Raw genomic sequence first — 20860 nt, forward strand, 5'->3', positions numbered from 1 at the left:
CTCTCTCTCTCTCTCTCTCTCTCTCTCTACATTTGTCTTTGCTAATGTTCACATTCATCTCACGAGGCTCTTCACTTTCATCCCCCTCTTCATAATAGGCAGCGAGCCTACTTTCTCCACCTCCATTTTGTCTGATGCTAACTCTCCCCCTTTCTCTCCGTTGCCATGTCTCCTTGCTCCCTCCAACCCTTCTTTGCTATGCTTCGTCCCTCCTCCTTCCCCTCCCCCTCTCATAGCCTCTTTAGCCTCCCTTCCCTCCTCTTCCACGGCTCTTGGTCTATCTCTATTCTCTTTTGCTCTCTAAGTAGTTTGTTTGCTGACAATTTGCTAGCAAGCCATGTGTTGGATGTGGAGGGCAGCATTCACTACTTAGATGTATAAATCAAATGGTCGAGAGTTGTAACACTAGCTATTAGACTGTTTAATGTTCCCAAATGAATTGGCCATGATGCGAAGTCTCTATTTTTATCGGTTTGAATGCCACAGAAGGCATTTGCTGAGAGGCTAAGATTTGATAAGAATATCTCTCTATTTGCAATGTCAGCAAAGAGAGGTACGCAAAAAACATTTTAAGATCCCACCTTTAGACCCAGCAGAGTGGGTCTCTATCGCGTCGTAGACGGGTCTTGCTACTTGTATGAATTAAGGTGCAAAGGAGAGTGACTATGAGAGCGGAAGAGGATAGAGAGGATGTCATGACGGTTGACGAGAAGTATTAAGGGAGCGGCACGTGGTAGGGGGATAGTGATGAGGTGGACCAATGCATGCGTGCAACGTGGCGAGACGATAAAAACGTAACGTAGATCTTGTACAAAAACAACACTTCATCGTCTTCATCTTCTTCATCATTCACTCCTTTGCGCTTCCATCTCCATCGCTTCAGGTCTCTGCTTGCTTCTCTCTGCATCATCACCTCATTGCCTGTTGCAGTTTCCTCTTTCTTTTTGTCTCTGCTTCGGCTCCATTTGAGCTCCTCTTTTCACGTTTTAGCTTGCTCGATTGCCACTTCGCTTTCCACTTCTTTCAAGAAAACCAATTTGCTTTTCTTCTCTGCAGATTACCACCCCACCAGTACCACTATGCCGAGGGCTCGTATCAACGCTCAGTTGGACACTCCCAGCGTCGATGTGCTGGTCGACATGGGACATCCATTGCTCAACCGAATGGTGGACGGATTTGTGAAAGTCGGAGCGGTACTAAAAGCTTTTAAATTTATTCAATGCGAGCAATTACTTGTCGTATCGTGTTGTTACATGCGTGCAATTGTAAACGTTTTCGTGCTCTTGGTCACAGGTCGGGGCAGTCCACGCGGCATCGCAGCAGACCTATGGATTTGTCCTTCAAGGTAATGAATCGTCGTTGAAAGCTAGGGTCGATGTATTGTTTTACCCTTGATCTCTTTGTTCCACTAACAATGGACTCCATGTTCTTGATTGCGATCAATATCCGAGTCGATATACAATATCAACACTCCCAATTCGCCCTTCTGAGTACAAAAAGTATCTGCCCTTCGAAGGTGCTATGGGTCTTATTCACCCCTTTCGCATAGGCTGAATCATGAACGTCGGTGTAATTTGGCCCTCTTTCATTTCTTCGCTTCACAGTTCAATGTGTCACTTCTCAGCCGTCATTCTGGTCGGCATTGAATTTTCTTGCTATTCTTATACTGGTCTAGCAGGCTCTGACCCACCCTTTCACTATTGATATTGTGCAGAGGGGACGAATAAGAGGTCTTTGGAACGTATGGTAAGTTCGATGTCATCGGTTCCGACTGTTGTAATATTGTTTAAGCTTTAGAGCAATGAATATTGAAACAAACTGTAATGTGAATCTAATATCCTTTCGTATACAGGCGCAGCGCATGGGAAAGGAGGCTGTGCAATGGGGTAAGTCGTTCTGAAAAAGCTGGGAAAGAGCTTGGATTGAATGCACGCTTTTTTTAAGCAGTCGAGTGTTGCTGGTTATAAGTTCGAATGAAACGAAAATGCAGGACTCGTTGCGGGAGTATACAGTGGCATGACTTACGCAATGCAGGAGGCAAGGGGAACACATGATTGGGTGACTGAAGATCCCCCTTTCTCTCTCTCTCTTCCCCCCCCTTCTCTCTCTCTCTCTCTCTCTCTCTCTCTATCTATATATATATATATTTAGTGAAAGAGAGATAGACAAAAGAAGTATTTTATAGTGAAATTCTCATCCGTCCATCGACTGAGCAGCTCTGCTTTCTTCTTCGATGTAGAAAAATGCGATGCTGGGAGGAGCTTTGACTGGCGCAGCGCTTTCTTTGACAGAGCCTAGTCCTCGACATGATAGGATTATTAGCGGAGCAATCACTGGGGGAGCTATTGCTACTGCAGCTGAGTTTCTCCGGAAGCTCACTTGAGGACTTAGGCGTCCTTTGGTGTCGATGAGCTGCAAGAATCTTAGTAGATGAGCGCTGAACCATGTTTTTATCCCTGCTCCGATTGGAACGATTGCGAGGCTCAGTGGGAGGAGGTACTCGAGATGGGTTTTAGTACCTCATGCTGCTGTTGCAGAACGTAGCTGCGTTTGTATTTTATCAAATCTCAATTGTGAATTGTGCTTCTTTCTTTGGGCTTTTGTATTTTGGTGCTTTGTGTCGAGTCTGTAATTGGTTGTTCAGTTTAGAATGACTTGGAGAAACACGATAATGTATGACCTCAAATATACGCACATGCGCCAACTTATAGATAAGAATCTAGGATGATTCCAAACTTATGCCAACAGAAGAAATCGGGATAATGCAAAACATCGCCAATGATCTTATTTTCATTCGGATGGAATGATGGAAGAATAAGAATTCCAACCGTACCACACACACAATAGTAATTGAGATATAAAATATTAAAATTAAAGCATGCGCTAAATTAAGATTGCAATCGGGTAATTGAAAATGTCAAGGAAATTGGAGTTTTTTAATGTGACGTAATATTAAAAGCAAAGCATAAAATAAAACGTCTCATTTCTCTCTCTCTCTCTCTCTCTCTCTCTCTCTCGCTCTCTCGCTCGCTAGCTCGCTCTCGCTCTGCTCTATATATATATATATATATATATAGTTGGGAGGAATAGAAATTAAAATTAGAATTATACTTGGGCATTTTATAATGACATGTGAACAAATTTAAGACAATGCAAATGTGAATGATTTGTTCACATAATCCTCCGCATATATTGATTATGCTTTCTTATAAAATCTATATTAGTGTTACATAATGGCTTTCCCATTCCAAGCTCAATTTTTTTTCTAAAATCTAGTAGAGAATTCTCAAAAACAAAGTAGAACATATCTTACTTTCATTGGATGCTAAGAAAGACGGTTGGAGATACTTTCATTGGACGCTGTAAAGGACAATTGATCTCTAGATGCCATCAGTGCTCTTAAATTGACAATGATATAATGTTTCTAATTTGGTTTGACGATGGACCTTACATTTTTCTTGACATTTCATGACGTTGCGAAGACTTATGGTTATATTTGTAAGCTCTTAATTGCATGTGTAACTCAGGACCTTATGACATTATGGTAGTTTTTTGGGAAATGGAAAATTCAAAGTACAAGATTTGCTAACCTAGCCTAACCTAATCTAGCTTAGTCGAACCTAACTTGGGCTAGTCGAGCCTAGCCTAGCCTAACCTAGCCTAACCAACATCACCAACCTAACCTAAAGTAAAGTAACGGACGAAGAGGGATTTGGAAGTAACGACAAAAATACATACATACTTACCCCTCGCAATTCTTGTCCATAAGTACCCATCCCCACAATTCCTTTTCTAAAGTTCTAAGGGGGAAATACTAGTGGCATATAGCCCAGAGAAGGGGAGGAGGGGGAGAGAGAGTAGGGGCTTGAGAGAATGGGAAGGGGAAGGGGGGGCTGCAGTAGTAGCAAACCACCCAAGAGTGTTCTGTAGGAGAGGGAGAGGGCAAGGGGAGCAAGCAGAGGGAGAAGGGGGAGGGACGAGGGAGAAGAGAAAAAGGAGGGTCAATGAGGGCATCCAACTCAAAAAAGGGGAGAGAGAGAGAGAGAGAGAGAGAGATGATTCAGGATTTGAGAGAAGGGGAAGGGGGGACTGCGGCAACAGGCCACCCAAGAAAGTGGAGGGGAAGAGTGTTGTGTAGGAGAGCGAGAGGGGAATAGGAGTAAGCAGAGGGAGAGGGGGAGGGGGGGGAGGGGGGGGGGGGATGGAGAAGAGAAAGGGGAGGGTCATTGAGGGAAACCAACTTAAAGAAGAGAGAGAGAGAGAGAGAGAGAGAGAGAGAGAGAGAGCTTCTTCCTCTTCCTCTTCCTCTTCCTCTCCCTCTCCCTCTCCTTCTCCTTCTCCTTCTCCTTCTTCTTCTTCTTCTTCTTCCCTCTCCTGTTCTGTCTCGCTCTTCCCTCTCCCCCTTCCCTCTTCTTCTTCTTCTTCCTCTTCTTCTCATGTTGCTTCTTCTTCATCCTCCTCCTCCTCCTCCTCCTCCTCCTCCTCCTCCTTCTTCTTCTTCCTCCTCCTCCTATTGCTTCCTCCTCCCCTTCTCCTCCTCCTCCTTGTTCTTCTTCTCCTTCTCCTTCTCCTTCTCTTCTCCTCCTCCTCCTCATTCTTCTTCTTCTTCTTCTTCTTCTTAGGTCTTCATCTCTTTCTCCTTCTTAGGTCTTCATCTCTTTCTCCTTCTTCTCCTCCTCCTCCTTAGACTCCTTCTCCTCCTCCTCTTCTCCTCCTTCTGCTTCTCCTAAGTTCTCCTCCTCCTTCTGCTTCTTTCTTCTTCTGCTGCTTCTCTCATTCTCCTTCTTCTCCTTCTTCTTCTTCTCCTTCACTCCTTCTCCTTCTTCTCCTTCTCCAGATGAGTTGAGATCCAAGTTGGTTGCATTGCCTATGTTCATGTGCCAGATGAGTTGAGATCCAAGTTGGATCCAAAAGCTGAGAAGTGCATCTTTATTGGTTATTCTCTATAGCCCTTCTACTCGTAAGTTTACAGTAAGTAGAGATGTTTTTGATGAGATGAGTAGCTGGTATAAACCAGTAAATGTGATTGATGATATAGATGCACAAAATGGTAATGCTGCACAGAATTCACAGCAGCAATCACAAAATATTAGTGGACTTGTAGTGTCCTCTAGCAGTGATTCACATACTTCACCATGGACAAGTAGATTGAGATCAAGAGGATCTCCTCAAAGCAATGCAAACCGTGGTATGCAAGTATCACAAAAAGAAAAAGAGGAAGTAGATCAGCCCATGTTTGATGTGAATGCAAGACACTCCTATGTGGATGGTGAATCCAGTGGCTTAGAACAGAGGCTTGATGATGAGTTGGGTATTCCTTCTGTTGTTACACCTAGAGTAAGGAAGACAAAGGATGTTTTGAGAGCACCTGGTAGTGAGCCTATTTTGCGCAAGTCTACCAGAGTTATCCTGTGGATAGGCTGAAATATGATGGATTTACAGCCATTCACTATGCCTATATGGTCAAAGTGATACATGAATTAGAACCCACTTCTTTTGAACAAGCCATGGGAAAAGAAAAATGGGAGAAAGCCATGGATGAAGAAATGGATGCCTTGGAAGCAAATGCTACATGGGAATTGGTGCCTTTGCCTAAAGACAAGAATGCAATTGGCTGCAAGTGGGTTTATAAGGTGAAGCACAATGCAGATGGTTCTGTGAACAGATACAAGGCAAGATTAGTTGTCAAGGGGTATGCACAGACATATGGCATTGATTATGAAGAAACATTCAGTCCGGTTGCAAGGATGGCAATCGTAAGAGGAGTCATTGCTATGGCTGCATCAAAGGGATGGTCTTTACATCAGATGGATGTAAAGAATGGTTTCTTGCATGGTGATTTGCAAGAAGAGGTCTATATGGAGCAGCCACCAGGTTATGTTCATGCTATTCATTGTTTGCAAGTTGAAGAAAGCCTTGTATGGCTTGAAGCAAGCACCCAAAGCATAGTTTAACAAGATAGGACAGTATCTTGTCACTATTGGCTTTTAGATTTCCAAGGCAGATTTCTCACTTTATGTGAGAAAAATAGAGAAAGGCATTATGCTGCTTGTCATTTATGTTGATGATTTGATCATCACAGGTGATAGTGATGAAGAGATCCTTCATGTGAAAATGCTATTGAAGTAGAAGTTTGAGATGAAGGATTTGGGAGAGTTGTATTACTTCTTGCGCATTGAGGTGATTAGATCCACAAGTGGGATATGGCTCTTGCAGAGGCAATATGGATTGGACATGTTGTCCAAATATGAGATGATAGCTTGTAAGCCTATTTTAGTTCCTTTGGAGCAGAATGTGAAGTTGAGCGCAGATGCAAGTGAGCTTCTGGAAGACCCTACTATGTACAGACGCATAGTAGGAAGTTTGATTTATATGACTATTACCAGGCGAGATTTGAGCTATGCTGTTGGGTTGGTAAGTCAGTTTATGCAGGCTCCAAGGAAACCGCATTTGGATGCGACTAGATGCATATCGAGGTATGTGAAGTCCACATTGCAGTATGGACTATTTTATGAGACTGGGGTTCAGATACAGTTGCATGGATACACTGATGCTGATTGGGCTGGTAGTATTTCTGATAGACGATCTACCAGTGGATATGTGTTCTCTTTTGGGAGTGTTGCAGTCACTTGGAGCAGCAAGAAACAACCTATAGTTTCCTTGTCAAGCATAGAGGCTGAGTACAGGGGTGCAGCAATGGCTGCATGTGAGGTAGCTTGGTTGCATAAGCTACTTTATGATATTCATCATGGACCAATTGTCATTTATTGTGACAACATGAGCAGTATACACTTGGCAACTAACCCAGTCTATCACGCTAGAACAAAGCACATTGAGGTGCATTATCACTGTGTGCGGGAGAAGGTTCTAGTAGGTTTTATTGATCTAGTTTATGTTAGCATAGAGGATCAGGTAGCTGACATATTCACGAAGGCATTGGGCACAGAGAAGCTGCGCAAGTTCACAGACCTGCTTGGTGTGCAGGAATTGGGATTGAGCTCGAGGGGGAGTGTTGAGATATCAAGCTCCACTCATGATATGCCAGGGTGACCGTTGTGCATTTATGTCACCGACATATTAGCTGCAGATGCGGTTGGTACACCGCCCATGAATAATAGCTGGATGACAGCTATCTTTATGTACTCTAGTTAGTGGCTCAGTTAGTATGCCACCAGGGTTAGCTGAGTTTGGTTTGAGACCCACATATAGGGTTCACCTATTCCTTTTGTACTTAGAGAGAGAGTTCTTTTGGCTTTCACAACTAAGAAGAGGAAAACTATTTTCAACCTCCACCTTTGTGTGTATTCCCCCATTGTGTATGTGAGAAAGCTACAAGTGAGACTCCTTACTTCTCTCCCACTCTCTTCACACTATGTGCATGGCTTCTATGGGTATAATACTATTCACATGAATTAAACTAATTAGGTTTAATGTTTATGAAAAGTATCATACCATCGGGTCTCATTTTCATGGCTGCGAATGCTTGTTTTAAACCATGCATTATGCTTCTTGTTCGTTTGGCTGCATCTCATTGTTATTTACCTCACTCATTCCCTTGCTTTTGCTATGTTTCTCTTATAAAATGATGTGTTTTCTTGTTTCTAGCCATCCAAAGCATCCACCTCAATTCCAATCATTAACTTTAATCCAAGGAAATATTCATCTCACCTCTCTCATGGTTGTTGTTTTTGTGTTTATTATTTTTAGCTTAGTGTTTATATTGTTTTCCCTCCTTCTCTATCCCCCTCATTACGCTCTCTCATCATCTTTATCATCCCATTTTCCCTCTCTTCCCTATCCTCTACATTCCCTTGCTTCAAAATTTGTCATCCTATTTATCCTCTCTTTTCTACCTTCTTTCAGCTCCTCTCCTACAAACTGCTTCATCCCCCCTCCATCCTCCATCTTTATCACAAGTGTCTCATGAGGTGAGGGAGAGGAAGCATGTGCATCATAGATGATCTTCCATGGGAGGTGGAAGGTGTGGTGTGAAAGCTGCATTCCAAGATTGATCTAGAGACTACCCCACACCGTTGATAGCTAAAACCATATCATTATGGATTGTAGAGGTAATTTAGCAAAGATAAATCATATGCAATAGCTATGCAATTCGACATTCAAGAACATCATGTTGGACTTTCACCTCTAGCTAGATAACAAAAAAGATTGGGTTATAAACTCCTTGCGAGAAGAATACGATATTTCCAATGAGTAGGAGTTTGATTATCCATGGATGCTAATAGAAATGGTTGTAGCCCTTAAACCTTGGAAAGGTCAAATCTACAAGGCTTTGAGAAATGGTGCAGGCAAGCAAGCTTGGGCTCATAGTGATGGTTAGAAGAAAGTCAAAAAGGAGATGAAGGACCACCCAAAAAATTTGATCAACAATGAGCAGTAGCTCTAGCTAGGAAGGCTAAAGTGCGCCAATCCCACTTAGGCTCAAGAGTAAGGGATACCTTCCTTGAAGCTTTATTAAGTTTTTTCTTTCTTTTAGTATGTTTCTTGTACCACGAAATCATTTGATCTAACATGTAGTCTTGTAAACCTTAGCCTATTAAAACGGGAAGCTCCTATATAGATGAGGAATACATGTATGCATACCAACATGGTACAACATCTCTATTTCAAGAGGATTGAAGGTGGGGGGCAGTTCACCCCCTTTGTTGATGTAAGATCTTTAAAATCTATATTTTTATTTTTTAGCAAATTCTTAAATAATTAAACAAGTACATGATGTACTAACCTCTAATATGTGTGCTTCTCTTCAAATAGGTAGCAGCTTTAGGCTAGTAATGCCATGCATAATCTTTATGTGATATAGGCCCTTCTACCTGTGATATTTATACCCACCATTATCTTTTTCATTAAACTATGATACATCAATTCCATTTTCATTTTGTATAATTTATCATTTGCTTCCTTCTTGTTATTGATTTGAATGCACTTTATTAATGTGACTAGTTTCTTCAAATTGTAGCATATCATCTTTATCTCCTCTCATCTTTATTCTTGTTGATTATGTTTGAATATGGATGGGAGCAGACTCATGACCATCGGGAGATAGTGTGGACGCTATATGAAATTGGTTATACAAAATATACACCTTCCTCAACATTTTTTTCCCGAGGAAAAGAAGGTTATATTATATTAAGTCAAGAACTCTTTTATAAAGTAAAACTCTTCACCTTAACAACAAACAAAACTATAGATATTAGCAAACAATAGCATAGCAGACAACAATGTAGCATACCACACTCTAACATGACATCTTGTGTAGCATAGAGAAACCATAATCCCTACTACTCCTTGTAATGGAGCTTGGGGTGAAACACAACACTGATAATAATTTCTAGCTTGGCACCTTGCCTCGCAACTATTTGAGATGGGTGTGAGTCTCTGGTGCCCTCTACAAGGCATGTGGCTTTAGTTCCAATTGTTGGTTGACTCGAAGGCACACCTCTGTTTCCTTCCTCTTCATGTGAGTTCTCACCAATGTACTTGTCTATCTTCTTTACTCTATTTGTTGTTGGATGCATGGCTTGCCATGGATTAGCTCAATCAAGTAATTACATAACATTATGTCAAGCCATATAAATGTCATCAAATTATCTTACCAACTACCTATTGGTAAAGTGTAAGACTTGAAAATTGATCCCTCTATATCTTCAATATATTGTGTCTGGTATCAATGAGTGTATGCATTGGTATGATGTATCCCTATTCTATATTGCCCCATCTAACTCATAAAAAAGATCAATATTGACCCTTGTTTATTTGACATGATGATGTCATTCACATAGAGTGCAATAATTGTAGAGAATCTACATACACACCACCATGATTAGGTTAATTTCTTGCAATTAACCCTTCTTGCCTAAAGTAGTTATCAATCTTTTGATACCAAGTCTATGGAGATTTCTTGAGACTAGACAAAGCTTTCTTGGATATGCACACTAAGTGTTCAAACAATAAATCCCTATGGCTATTTCATGTATATCCCTTCAAACAAATTTGTATTCAAGTGTTAGAATCAACATTCATCTAATGCAAGTGTACATTCATGCTATAGGCAAGAGGTAATATCATCTAGATGGTCTCCAACATTGTGTTTTGACACACTAGGCTTCAAAATCAATGCCTTCCTACTTTGCATACCCCTTTGCAACCAATCTAGCTTTGCATTAGTATACTTTCCCATTTACATTGCACTTAAAATTGAAAAACTCATTTGCAACCAATGGAATTCTTAGTATTGGGTGGCTCTAGCACATCTAAAGTATCATTCCTTGAAATGCCATTATATTATTGTTCCATGGCGGCATGTACCTACTCCTTGGGTTCTTGTTTTATGGCATGTACCTACTCCTTTAAATGCCATTATATTCTTGTTTGATGGCATGTACCTACTCCTTGGATTGTTATACTATGTGGCATGTATCTACTCATTGGATTGTTCTGGCTCTTGGAACGTGATGGGTTCTTAGATTGGTGATATGTAATGCCTCAGGTTTCTTGTTATCCCCCAATGTTTTTTGCCTCATCCCCCCTAACCACTTTGCCCATTTTTCATGGACATAGAGGGTTTCAGGTCATTTTGTACATAAGGTACACCACGTGGCTAAGTGTTTGCATCCTAGATTAGGGATGCTTTCCCATTCTATGGACTACTTTTGCAATTGGTGAGAAGAAAGTCATCAAATACTTATACAATGTGTGGATTCTTGTGCCTCAACTGCAACTTTAGGATTTTCTTTAGCAAGATGTTTGTTTGTCCTTTCATTTTGAAATTCATAGCTATAATGGCATGTCTTTTGGTCTATCTTTTCATCAAAGACCACATCTTTGGAAGAAACCATCCTATGGGTCGATAGATTGTAAATCTTTGAATACCTTATACTCTTTCGCATAACCAACCATAATGTACTTCTTGCTACTGGCATAAAACTTACATTGCTTGTCCTTTAGCACATAAGAGTGACGTGTCCCCCCAAAACCTTTGCGTTACTATACATTTGGCTAGTGTTCCCAATCTATGTTTCCTCTCCCAATGTGCATCATTTTACTCATTCATAAAAATTAAATGCATACCTTTGGTCTAGATCATGCTCCTTACACACTCCACCACATTATTTCTTTTCACTACACCATTTTGTTATTGTGTGTTAGGCAATTTCTTGCAAATCTTAAGGATCCCCTTTACGTGTATTGTCCCCCATTGTTGAACCAAACTTGAGCTTCTTTTAGTCTTGAACTTTTGGAACATCTCTAATAGTTCAAACCACTTCTTCCTAAAATAGACATTAACATTACATGTAGCATCATCTTGAAGTATTTTCTACCTATAGGTGATGATGCATCTAATATCTCATTATGTATCTCATTACGAACCAATTCCAAAGGCTTCTTTGCCTATGTGGCTTGCTTCCTCATAAACGTCTCCTTAATCTATTCCCATAAAGGTATCCCTCACAAAAATACGATTCTTGGAGCTCATTGATCATATTCCACTTCTCATGCATCTACATGGCCATAAAGTGAAGGCGTCAAAATCTTTCTTGCCATATATTATGCTCATTATACATTATCACTTATATGGGGCTCATTATGCACTATCATGCACATTCTTTAACCACCTGGTCTACAAATTAATGCTTATTCCATGCCCCAGGGTTCCCTCTTTGGTTGAATAAATATCTTTTTTTCATAAAAAGAACCTAAATCTTTGGACATAGATAGAAGATTCATGGCTAGCCCAAGCACAAACAAAGAATCACAATATACTTATTTGTTTATTAGATGATTGGATCTAAATGTATTCAAATCCTTGGATTAAGAAGTGGATGATTATCTTTTAGATGAATTCCAAATAACCTTTGGACTGCGTATGTGTATTGAACTAGTTTTTCCACAACCCATCTGTTTTGATACTTTGAAATCAATTCAATAGATATCATAGTCAAATTTCTTGCTACAAGAAATGATGTGGAAAATATAGGTCTAAGTTTTGTATGGAATTATTGGATCTGTTATGGCATAACACATCTTGCAAGATGTCTCCATTTTGTCTAAATCATTAAAGGAAAATTTTGCGCCTATTGCATGTGTTTACTATTCTCTCTTTCCCATGTTTCCTTATCCATGATTCTTAGGCTTACTACAATAGTCCTTCTCGATCCGGGCTCAATGTGACATAGCTTGCCACAGCTATAGTATTTCACCTTACCCTTTCTCAACAGCTTTTTCTTAGCATTAGACTATTGATGATCCTAGTCTTGTTATCTTTACACAACTTGGCACCTTTCTCTTGGCATTAGACTATTGATGGAGTTAGTATTTTTTATGTCTAGGCATTAGACAATTGATGGAGTTGGTCTTTTTAATGTCCAAGCTGACAAATACCCACTATTGATGGGGTTGGTCTTGTTTTTATGTCTAGCTTGGATGAATACCCATTATGATATGGAATTACTTTGAGGCTTCATGCCTTTAAGCTACATAACACTCATATTCATGGTATATGCACCATTAAACATAGTCATCCTTGCTCCTTTGCATCAATGCTCTTCTTCAACTCTTGATATTTTAATTCCTACACAATCCTTCAAAGGATGTGGGTAAGCTATGGGGGATTCTCTTCACAAAATCAAGGTCTACCAACTTGAGGCAATTCTCAACCAATTGTCTCAATAGGCATTCATGTTATTTATGGCATCATCATCCCACATATTCAACTTATGTGACTATAAGTGAGGTTTAGGTGGGTGACCAAGGTCTTTCCCTCACATATGTAATTCAATATAGAATGTTAATCATACATCAGATGTTTTTATCATATACATCACCTAATCAAATAATGTATTCTTCAAGGATTCTATAGAAATGTCTACTAAACATTCATTTCACCATAGGCAGACTTTCTTGCTTGTGGTGTTGCTTCTATTGGGGTAGGTGCCTTTGCCCTAGTAATAAGTATTTAGAGATTCTTTCCACAAATTCATTCTTGAGCTAGAATTTTCAAATGTGCTTCTATTGTTGTGGTGTCTCCCCCTAGTGATAATTCTTCAAAGATTCTTTCCACAAATTGATTCTTGAGCTGGCATTTTCAAATGTGGAAATTATCACCATCAAAGACCAAGGTCTTTTAGGACCTTGAAATTTAACACTAATGTTATCCTCATGATGGATGATGTACTTACATTGCTACACAATATGCAACTATCATAATTTTATGTTCATTATTTTTGGACTTTCTCTAAACTTTTAGACTTTCTAGCAAAGCCTTTTTTTCCCCAAGATTTGATGTTGCATACCACAATCCCATGGAGAACTCAAGGTCCCAATACATGGATTGTATCCACATATTTTGAGACTACTATGCTTATGAAATGAAGACTCGTGAAATGAAGACTAATATTATAATACATCATTAATATGCTTATGAAATGAAGACTCATGGAATGAAGATTGATATTATAATACATCATTAACTAATTTCTTATATCAATCATTTACCCACCATGTATGAAAAATGGAAATGGGAGCTCCCTTTATTCTAAAATTAGGGTCTATGCACCAAAACTTAATAGGCCTCACGTTCCTAAGGGATGTGCTACTTTGCATTTGATGTACAATTTCATGAAATGAAATCATCCTTGCGACAAGCAAGTTTTACGAATAGCATATAATAGAAGTCCAACATTCATCAATGATATTATCCCTACATGAAAAGGGGCTCCCTTTATTCCAAGATAAGGATCTATGCTCCATACTTTCAATGGGCCTTTAGCTCCTAAGGGATTGACCACTTTTTATTTGATGTACAATTCTCATGAAATGAAATTATGCTTGAAATTTGCATGCAATGTCATGCAAGTAAGTTTTACAAACAGCATATAATAGAATTCCCAACATTCATCAATGATCTTATTCATAGGTGACAAACATACATATTGTGAGGTAGTGAAAGTAGAAGTTGCAACTAAATCTATCAAGTAAACCGAAGACTTCCACATATGCTATCAAAAATTTATATCACATTGACACTAAAGATCACTACAATGGTCTTATTAGGGAAACTTGTCAATTAATTTGATATCATAATTGAATATTGATGCCAAAGAAATTTGTTGCCATGGACATAACTTTCATGAGTTGAAGAGCTCTAACTGTTGCCAACGATTTATTTTTTGACTAGTTAGGTCTAAAGATACCTAAGTAAACTCTAAGATTAAGGTGAAATTAGTGTTTTCATGCATCATTGTTAAAGGTTCCTTATAGTAGAAATCTTGTAGCTACAAAAAAAATTTTTCCTTGATAAGAAGATCTTTAGCCATTGGAAAATGATGGCCTACGGGCTAGGACATGCTAATGCCTTGACAAATGGTGCCTCACAAAGTAGACCACTGTCATTACTTAAATACTAGCCTCTAAGCTAGATATTTACCATTTTTTTCACCACTTCCCACAATTAGGGATTGGCATTAAAAAGAAAGAATTTGGTCATCACCAAAGGCTGTGGCTCCTAGATTAGGGCAACCAATCTCTAGCTCATTAGCTTGTCCTTTTTACTTTTTTCCATACTAGATATGTTCGGTGAATCATCTCATAACTCCTATACTTCATAGGCTTGTAAAAACATAAAATTCTCTTGAATGTATCCTTCAAACAAAGGACCATATGAATAGTCAATCTTTTTTCCAAGGAAAACATCTTTCCATTCTTGTTCATCAATCCAAGAATCTCCTCTTTATGCTTTGACTTCTATTTTCAATTAGCAGTTGCTGCATGATTCCCATACCTTCCATCTCCTTCTCTAGGATCCCAACTAGTTCTATGACCTTACCTTAGTTAAGGCCTTAATATAGAAGTCTAGAATGTAATAACTCTAATTTACCTATGTGGGATTTTACAAGCTCCAAGGTGATGCATGGGAAAGTTACAAAGGACTAGGAAACCTTCAAGCATGGCTAGAGGTGGTTGCATGTGCTACTATAATTTGTAATAATATTGTAGACCATAGATTGGGGGGGACTCTTCTTGGCAAAAACATCATCCAAATTGATAGGAGTTATGCCTCCCAAAAATCTAGTTACGTGCATACTTTAAGCTACCCATTTGGCCATAGCTAGAGGTTGTATAGGTAGAGAAACATCCAATTATGGCGAGTTAGAGGAAGAGGAGCTTGGATTTCCTAATTGAATCGAATTATCAGATTGTATTGAAGATGCGATCCCAAAATATGGATTGACACTGCTAGGTATTGCCCTTAACATAAGGTCCATTCAAATCATATATAATTTATCTCCACATGAATTTTGGTATATGCCAATGTGTCCTTGGTATTTTATCTATACATGTTGATAATGCAAAAAAGACATGATTGCACATCAACATATTGGGGTTACAAAACAACTAGTTAGCATAACTAATAGTTTGAATGACACAGTTGATAGTTGAGAGCTAATTAACAACCAATGATTGAGCACTTAAGGCTCAAGATATGAGACAAAACTTTTGGCCATGGTCAAAAGCTTATTAAGTCTTAGATTCTAACATTTATTTTGAGGTCATATGCACCTTTAGCTATGGCTAGAGGTTTAGCATAGGATGTAGCTAAACAAGCTCTAGCCAAGTTGAAGGTTGTCTTATGTATATTCTTAGCTAATAGAAAGGAGGTGACATGGATTCAATGTCATATAGACACTCTATCTAATGGAGTGAGAATAAGGTAGTAGAGATGGTATATGTATAGTACGAGATTCAAAAAAGGAAGCCTTACTAGGGGGAAACGATATTTATACATTCATTTTAGGGTTAGTCCATTCAAATTTTGGCATGAATGAAAGTACAAGAGATGAATTTTAAAACACATTGGTATTAGTATAAATCCCCTACAACATTGTTATCTCTATGTTTGAATGTCTATCTGCAAACCATCTAGCATTTTCACATCCATCTAGTAGCTACAATGAGAGATGATCAGTCTAAAGAATGAGAGCTTACTAGACAAAAGACAAAGAGGATTTTAAAAAGGAGAAGGTGGCATGGAAGAGTAAGATCTTACTAGCCACAAGACAAAATCATTGAGACAATGGCATGGAAGCGTGAGAGCTTACTTGACAAGAGACAAAAGCATTAAGAATTTACCAGGAGAGGGTGGAACTAAATTAAAGAAGAGAGTAGAGAGAAGATCTTGAACAAAGTCTCCAACACAATAGAAGTCCCTTCTTCTAGAAAAATGGGGAGGGGGTCTCAAAAGATTTGGTCTATTTATTGACTTGTTCTAGGGTTGGAAATATGTCTTCCAAAGGGTCTCTTCAGGAGCTAGTCCTACCCATTAAACTTCATTTATTCATGCAATTCATCATTAAGCCTCCAAATAATTTCTTCATGGGTTTTAAAGACACACATGGAAATTCTAGAGCTTCTCTTCATTTCTTTGCCTTAGGATGCAATCCGCATGACCCCCAAGCTTTCTAACACATTTGTATTGTGGTTTGGGATGTGTTTCTCTAAGAGGTTACTAAAAGGTAAGACACTTGGATATTAGAAGATCAAATAGCCAAGCTTCATACACAAGAACGTATTACTCATTGCTGCAAAACTCAACAATAGCCTACACTACACCCGTGTGACACACACTAGCCATAAGCACACACAACACACAACAATTTATGAGACAACACGAGAAACGCCACAAAGAAATACACAAATAGTGCTACACACACACAAGAGAAGAAATATATAGCTCCTATCAATGCACACACCCATTGCATACTACACATAGCGCATCAAAATATAGAACACCACATGCAAAACAAAGCACACAAGCAAAATGTGCACAAAATAAAACAAATCCAAGCAAGTTTAAGAAAAACTAAACCTACATAAGCATCGCTTGAGGTCGCACATATACTTAATGTGTATACAAATAGACTAAGGAAGATGAAGCGATGGCAAAACGAACTTGGGACAAAAGCCCTAAACTTTGATACATAGTAGATAAGAGAATCCACATGTTTAGATAGGGGCTACACTATATATTGACACATGGCATTTAGTCCAATCAATGAGACACATGGTAGTTCCATGTCATCATTCCCATGTGGGTAGCACACATCAACAAGATTCAATTTAACCTCGTGTCAAATGAACCATAGCTAACATCAACTTGGATAAAGTCACCTAACTTAGTCATGATAAAGCTACTTTAGTTATCCAACCTGTAAATTTAAGATAAACCATAGTTTATCCAACCATGGTCAAGTGCCACATCATCCTAAGAAAATGGAAAGAATACTCGCTAATAGAATTTCCATTTGCATGTCTTTAAAGTTCAAAGCACCCCTAAGAATGTCCTATTAAGCCTTGATTTAAAAGAGAAAAACTCATCCATTTTAAGTCCCGAATGAGCTCCGAATCTTAACTTTCACATACTGAAAGATCATGTTTTGCACAAATTTTTGACACGTCTTTTGACATTGTTTTAATGACCAAATCAAGCAACATTTTTTTGACACATTTTTTGATATAAATTTAAAGACCAAATTAAGCAACAATTTTGTGCACTTTTTGTACCTAAATTGTGATCATATCATATTAGATTTGAGTCGTGTATTCATAATTAAGTTTAACAAATCAAAGCCAACATTTTCAAAAAATGATTCCTCAAGATTATAACACTTGTACCAGGTTTCAATATTGCTTTTCATTATTTTGGTAATATCTTGATCATTGTTGATCAGAACCCAATTTTATCTTCACAAGCAAGTTTTCCATACTGAAGTTATGCTTTTAAAATGTAGATATTTTCAGATGGACATTTCAACATCAAAGTTAACACAAATGTGATAACAACTCATGATGACATCATTTTCTTAGACTTTTCATGGATACATTGATGTTTTTTGGGCAAGAAGCATTGACGACAAGATACATACAAGTTGATATAATTTCAGCCTTGGATCAACAACTTTGGCTTGGCAAAGGAAGAAACAACCAATAGTGTTCTTACCATCAACGCAAGCAATAGTGTTCTTACCATCAACACAAGCATAATTAAAAGGATCAACCATTGAGCTACATGTGAAGCAATCTGGCTCAAAAGACTCTCTTTCAAAAAATTTGAAGAACCAACCATGCTCTATTCCAACAATATGAGCAGCATTCAACTAGCACAAAATCTAATCATTCATGCTAGAACAAAGCATATTGAAGTCCAATCTTTCATTTAGAACAAAGTTCTTAATGAAGAAAGACCTTGTTCATTATTGACACTTCAACAAGTTGTAGATATCTTCACGAAGCCAATATTCCTTGGCAAAATTTCATACTTTTGACGATGACTTGGTATTTGCCAACCACGACTCGAGAGAGGAAAGTGATGATTAAGTTATGCTTTATATACAAATGTCTACTGCGAAGTCATTGTGCTTATGCACATACTCCTTGTTAAGAAACCATATCAACATCATGTGTTCGATATTGTGCATAGCACTAACACATAGAGTGCTATAAAGGAAAGGGTAGGAACCCGAATTCTAACCCTAAAGGGGTTTGTATATTCTACATTTTCAACTAAATCTAGTGTACAGTTAGTCATTTGTGGTGTGCTTTCTTGCTATACTCTCTCTCCTCATCTCCACTCTTCTCCTCTCCTCTCTACATATTTGTTCATGGTATCAAAGCATCCCTACCTTCCGCTAAGGCATTGCGATCCTTGACAGCATGAGAGAGATCGAGAGTTGTTGAGTATTCTTCATCAGGATTCTCTTCCACTGAGAGAATTTTCATTCAATTCAATCATTGAGAGTATTCTTTTAGAAAAGTTCCCCTTCCATTGTGATTCCGTGTGAGAGAGAGCTTTGAGGTTTGTGAGAAAGAAAGATCTGACATAGAAAGAGAGAAAGACTTCGTGTCTTCTAGAGTCTCCCAGCAAAGTTCCTACAACTACTTCGACCTTCAACAACAAACTGTAGCTACTTTGACCTTCAATAGCCGCCATCAGCAAGTACTATGAGGCTCCAAGGTTAGTACTATGATCTCTGCCTTTGATTGATGCTATAAGAGCTACAAGCCCGTTGTGAAAAGTAAAGGCCCAACCACAAGACGGCTCTAGTTTTCAACCAAGAGGTCCTCAGCACCACCGGTTTCTCATGAACTTCGTTTGATTCGGCCTGCCTTGGGTGCCAGGAGCTACGCTTACTACTCGGTGCCACTTCGAGACATCTGCCCTTGACTGCTACTCCTAGTCGCATGGCTCAGCGACCCTTTTCACAAATGCCTTTTATGCACCTCCAAAGCTCTACAGCCACCGACAAGCGGCATTACTAGCCCATGGCACAAACTTTTTGGAATACAGCTCTTCGACACAACAAGCACAAACGCCTTCAACTACGACCAAACGCACAACAACCTTGCATAGGCAATTGCCTAGGACAAATGCCTCCTCGCAGCCTGCCTTCTACAACGACCTCATGCAAAGGCCACCACCACGTGTAGCCATACCCTCAACGAAACGGCCTCCACGGGCTCTTGTGCCAATCAACTATCGATCTCCTGTTTGCACGTAAGGACGGTGACGAGACGAATACATCCTCCATTAAACACAAAACCAACTCCTACGCCATCTACTCCTCCAAAGTGCCTTCACCCTAATCTCTCCAACCAGCACTCACAACAACAACGCCACAACTCACCGATGAGCTCACGCAACAACCAAACTACCTCCAATAAATACCTCAGTCGCTCCATCAGCAGCTATGTACGTAGTTGTAGCGCCTCCTGCCTCCAAATCCACGAAGTGACAGCAGCGCAAAGCAATAGCTCTCATGCTCTCCAATGCCTCTCCATACGACCAGGCACCGTCGACGGATGAAATCTTGAAAAAGATTCTGTCGATTCCATAAGGATTTCATAGCCTCTTATCTTATAACACATGGCGGATACCCTATCCTCAAGGTCACCACACAACAAGTTTAGTCACCAATTTTCCATGTGGGACCCTCAGCCACAGTAGTGCCATATCAGCAATCCATCTAAAGGTGCCACATCACCTTATCTTGCCACCTCAGCATCGACTGCCATGTCAGCATTCAAAGTTCCACGTCGGCCAATACACAGTGCTGACACATCATCCTTGAAGGTCATGTCAACATTGATTGCCACATCATCTAGACACGCACATCATCTTGTTGATCCCAACTACCACATCATCACCGATAGCCACATGGCAGTCGCCTGCCATGTCAACATCCAACGTCATCAAGAGACATCAACATGCCACAACATCAGTGACACATCATCAACCACATCACCCTACCACCTCATCATCTGCCACATGGTACTCAGCCTCCTACTAGGCATACTAGCCTCTTCTTAGGCATTGCGTATGTACACAACTTCCAGCTCAGCACACTGCTTCACAGCCTACACCCCTTGGAAAGCACACGTCTGCATGTGACTCACCCTACCACGTCATCACTGTACATTTGCACCCTTTTTGCTCCTCCACCTAGATCAAAGCCGTATCTCTTAATCCAAGAAGACTTTGATGGTACTCCAACAAGGAAAAACGCTCATGCTCGTCACATCATGCACACATTTTGGCACAAGTATCACACACTTTTGAGCCTCGGTGACAAATCCATGCACATCAGTCTCTACATCAATGCATCTGATCCACCACCTAAAACGAACAAAGAAAATGAACTATTTGCTGTTTTTTTCATCACTCCACAATTGGTCCAAAGTATATCAAATCATCCATAGCAGGGAGAACTCCAAAGCAGCCAATCAAAGCCATGCCCAAAAATACCCAAATAGTTCAAGGTACTCTGGGTGAGCTTGGCAAAGCGAAAAT

The 20860-nt window shown here is 39.5% G+C and overlaps 1 protein-coding gene across 1 annotated transcript; it reads left to right on the top strand.

The window, feature by feature from the left end:
* The first annotated feature begins 899 nt into the window (after positions 1-899).
* LOC147887169 (outer envelope pore protein 16, chloroplastic-like) lies at positions 900-2499 on the top strand. The gene is made up of 6 exons (XM_087394855.1): positions 900-1193; positions 1294-1345; positions 1715-1746; positions 1853-1886; positions 1991-2058; positions 2240-2499. Exons 1-6 carry the CDS (start codon positions 1080-1082, stop codon positions 2381-2383), a joined length of 444 nt encoding a protein of 147 aa, XP_087250981.1. The 5' UTR covers positions 900-1079; the 3' UTR covers positions 2384-2499.
* Positions 2500-20860: the final 18361 nt, after the last annotated feature.

Source organism: Dipteris shenzhenensis, chromosome 23 (genome assembly GCF_047967505.1).
Source record: "Dipteris shenzhenensis isolate YYH24624 ecotype China chromosome 23, Dip_SZ_1.0, whole genome shotgun sequence".
Classification (NCBI taxonomy): domain Eukaryota; kingdom Viridiplantae; phylum Streptophyta; class Polypodiopsida; order Gleicheniales; family Dipteridaceae; genus Dipteris; species Dipteris shenzhenensis.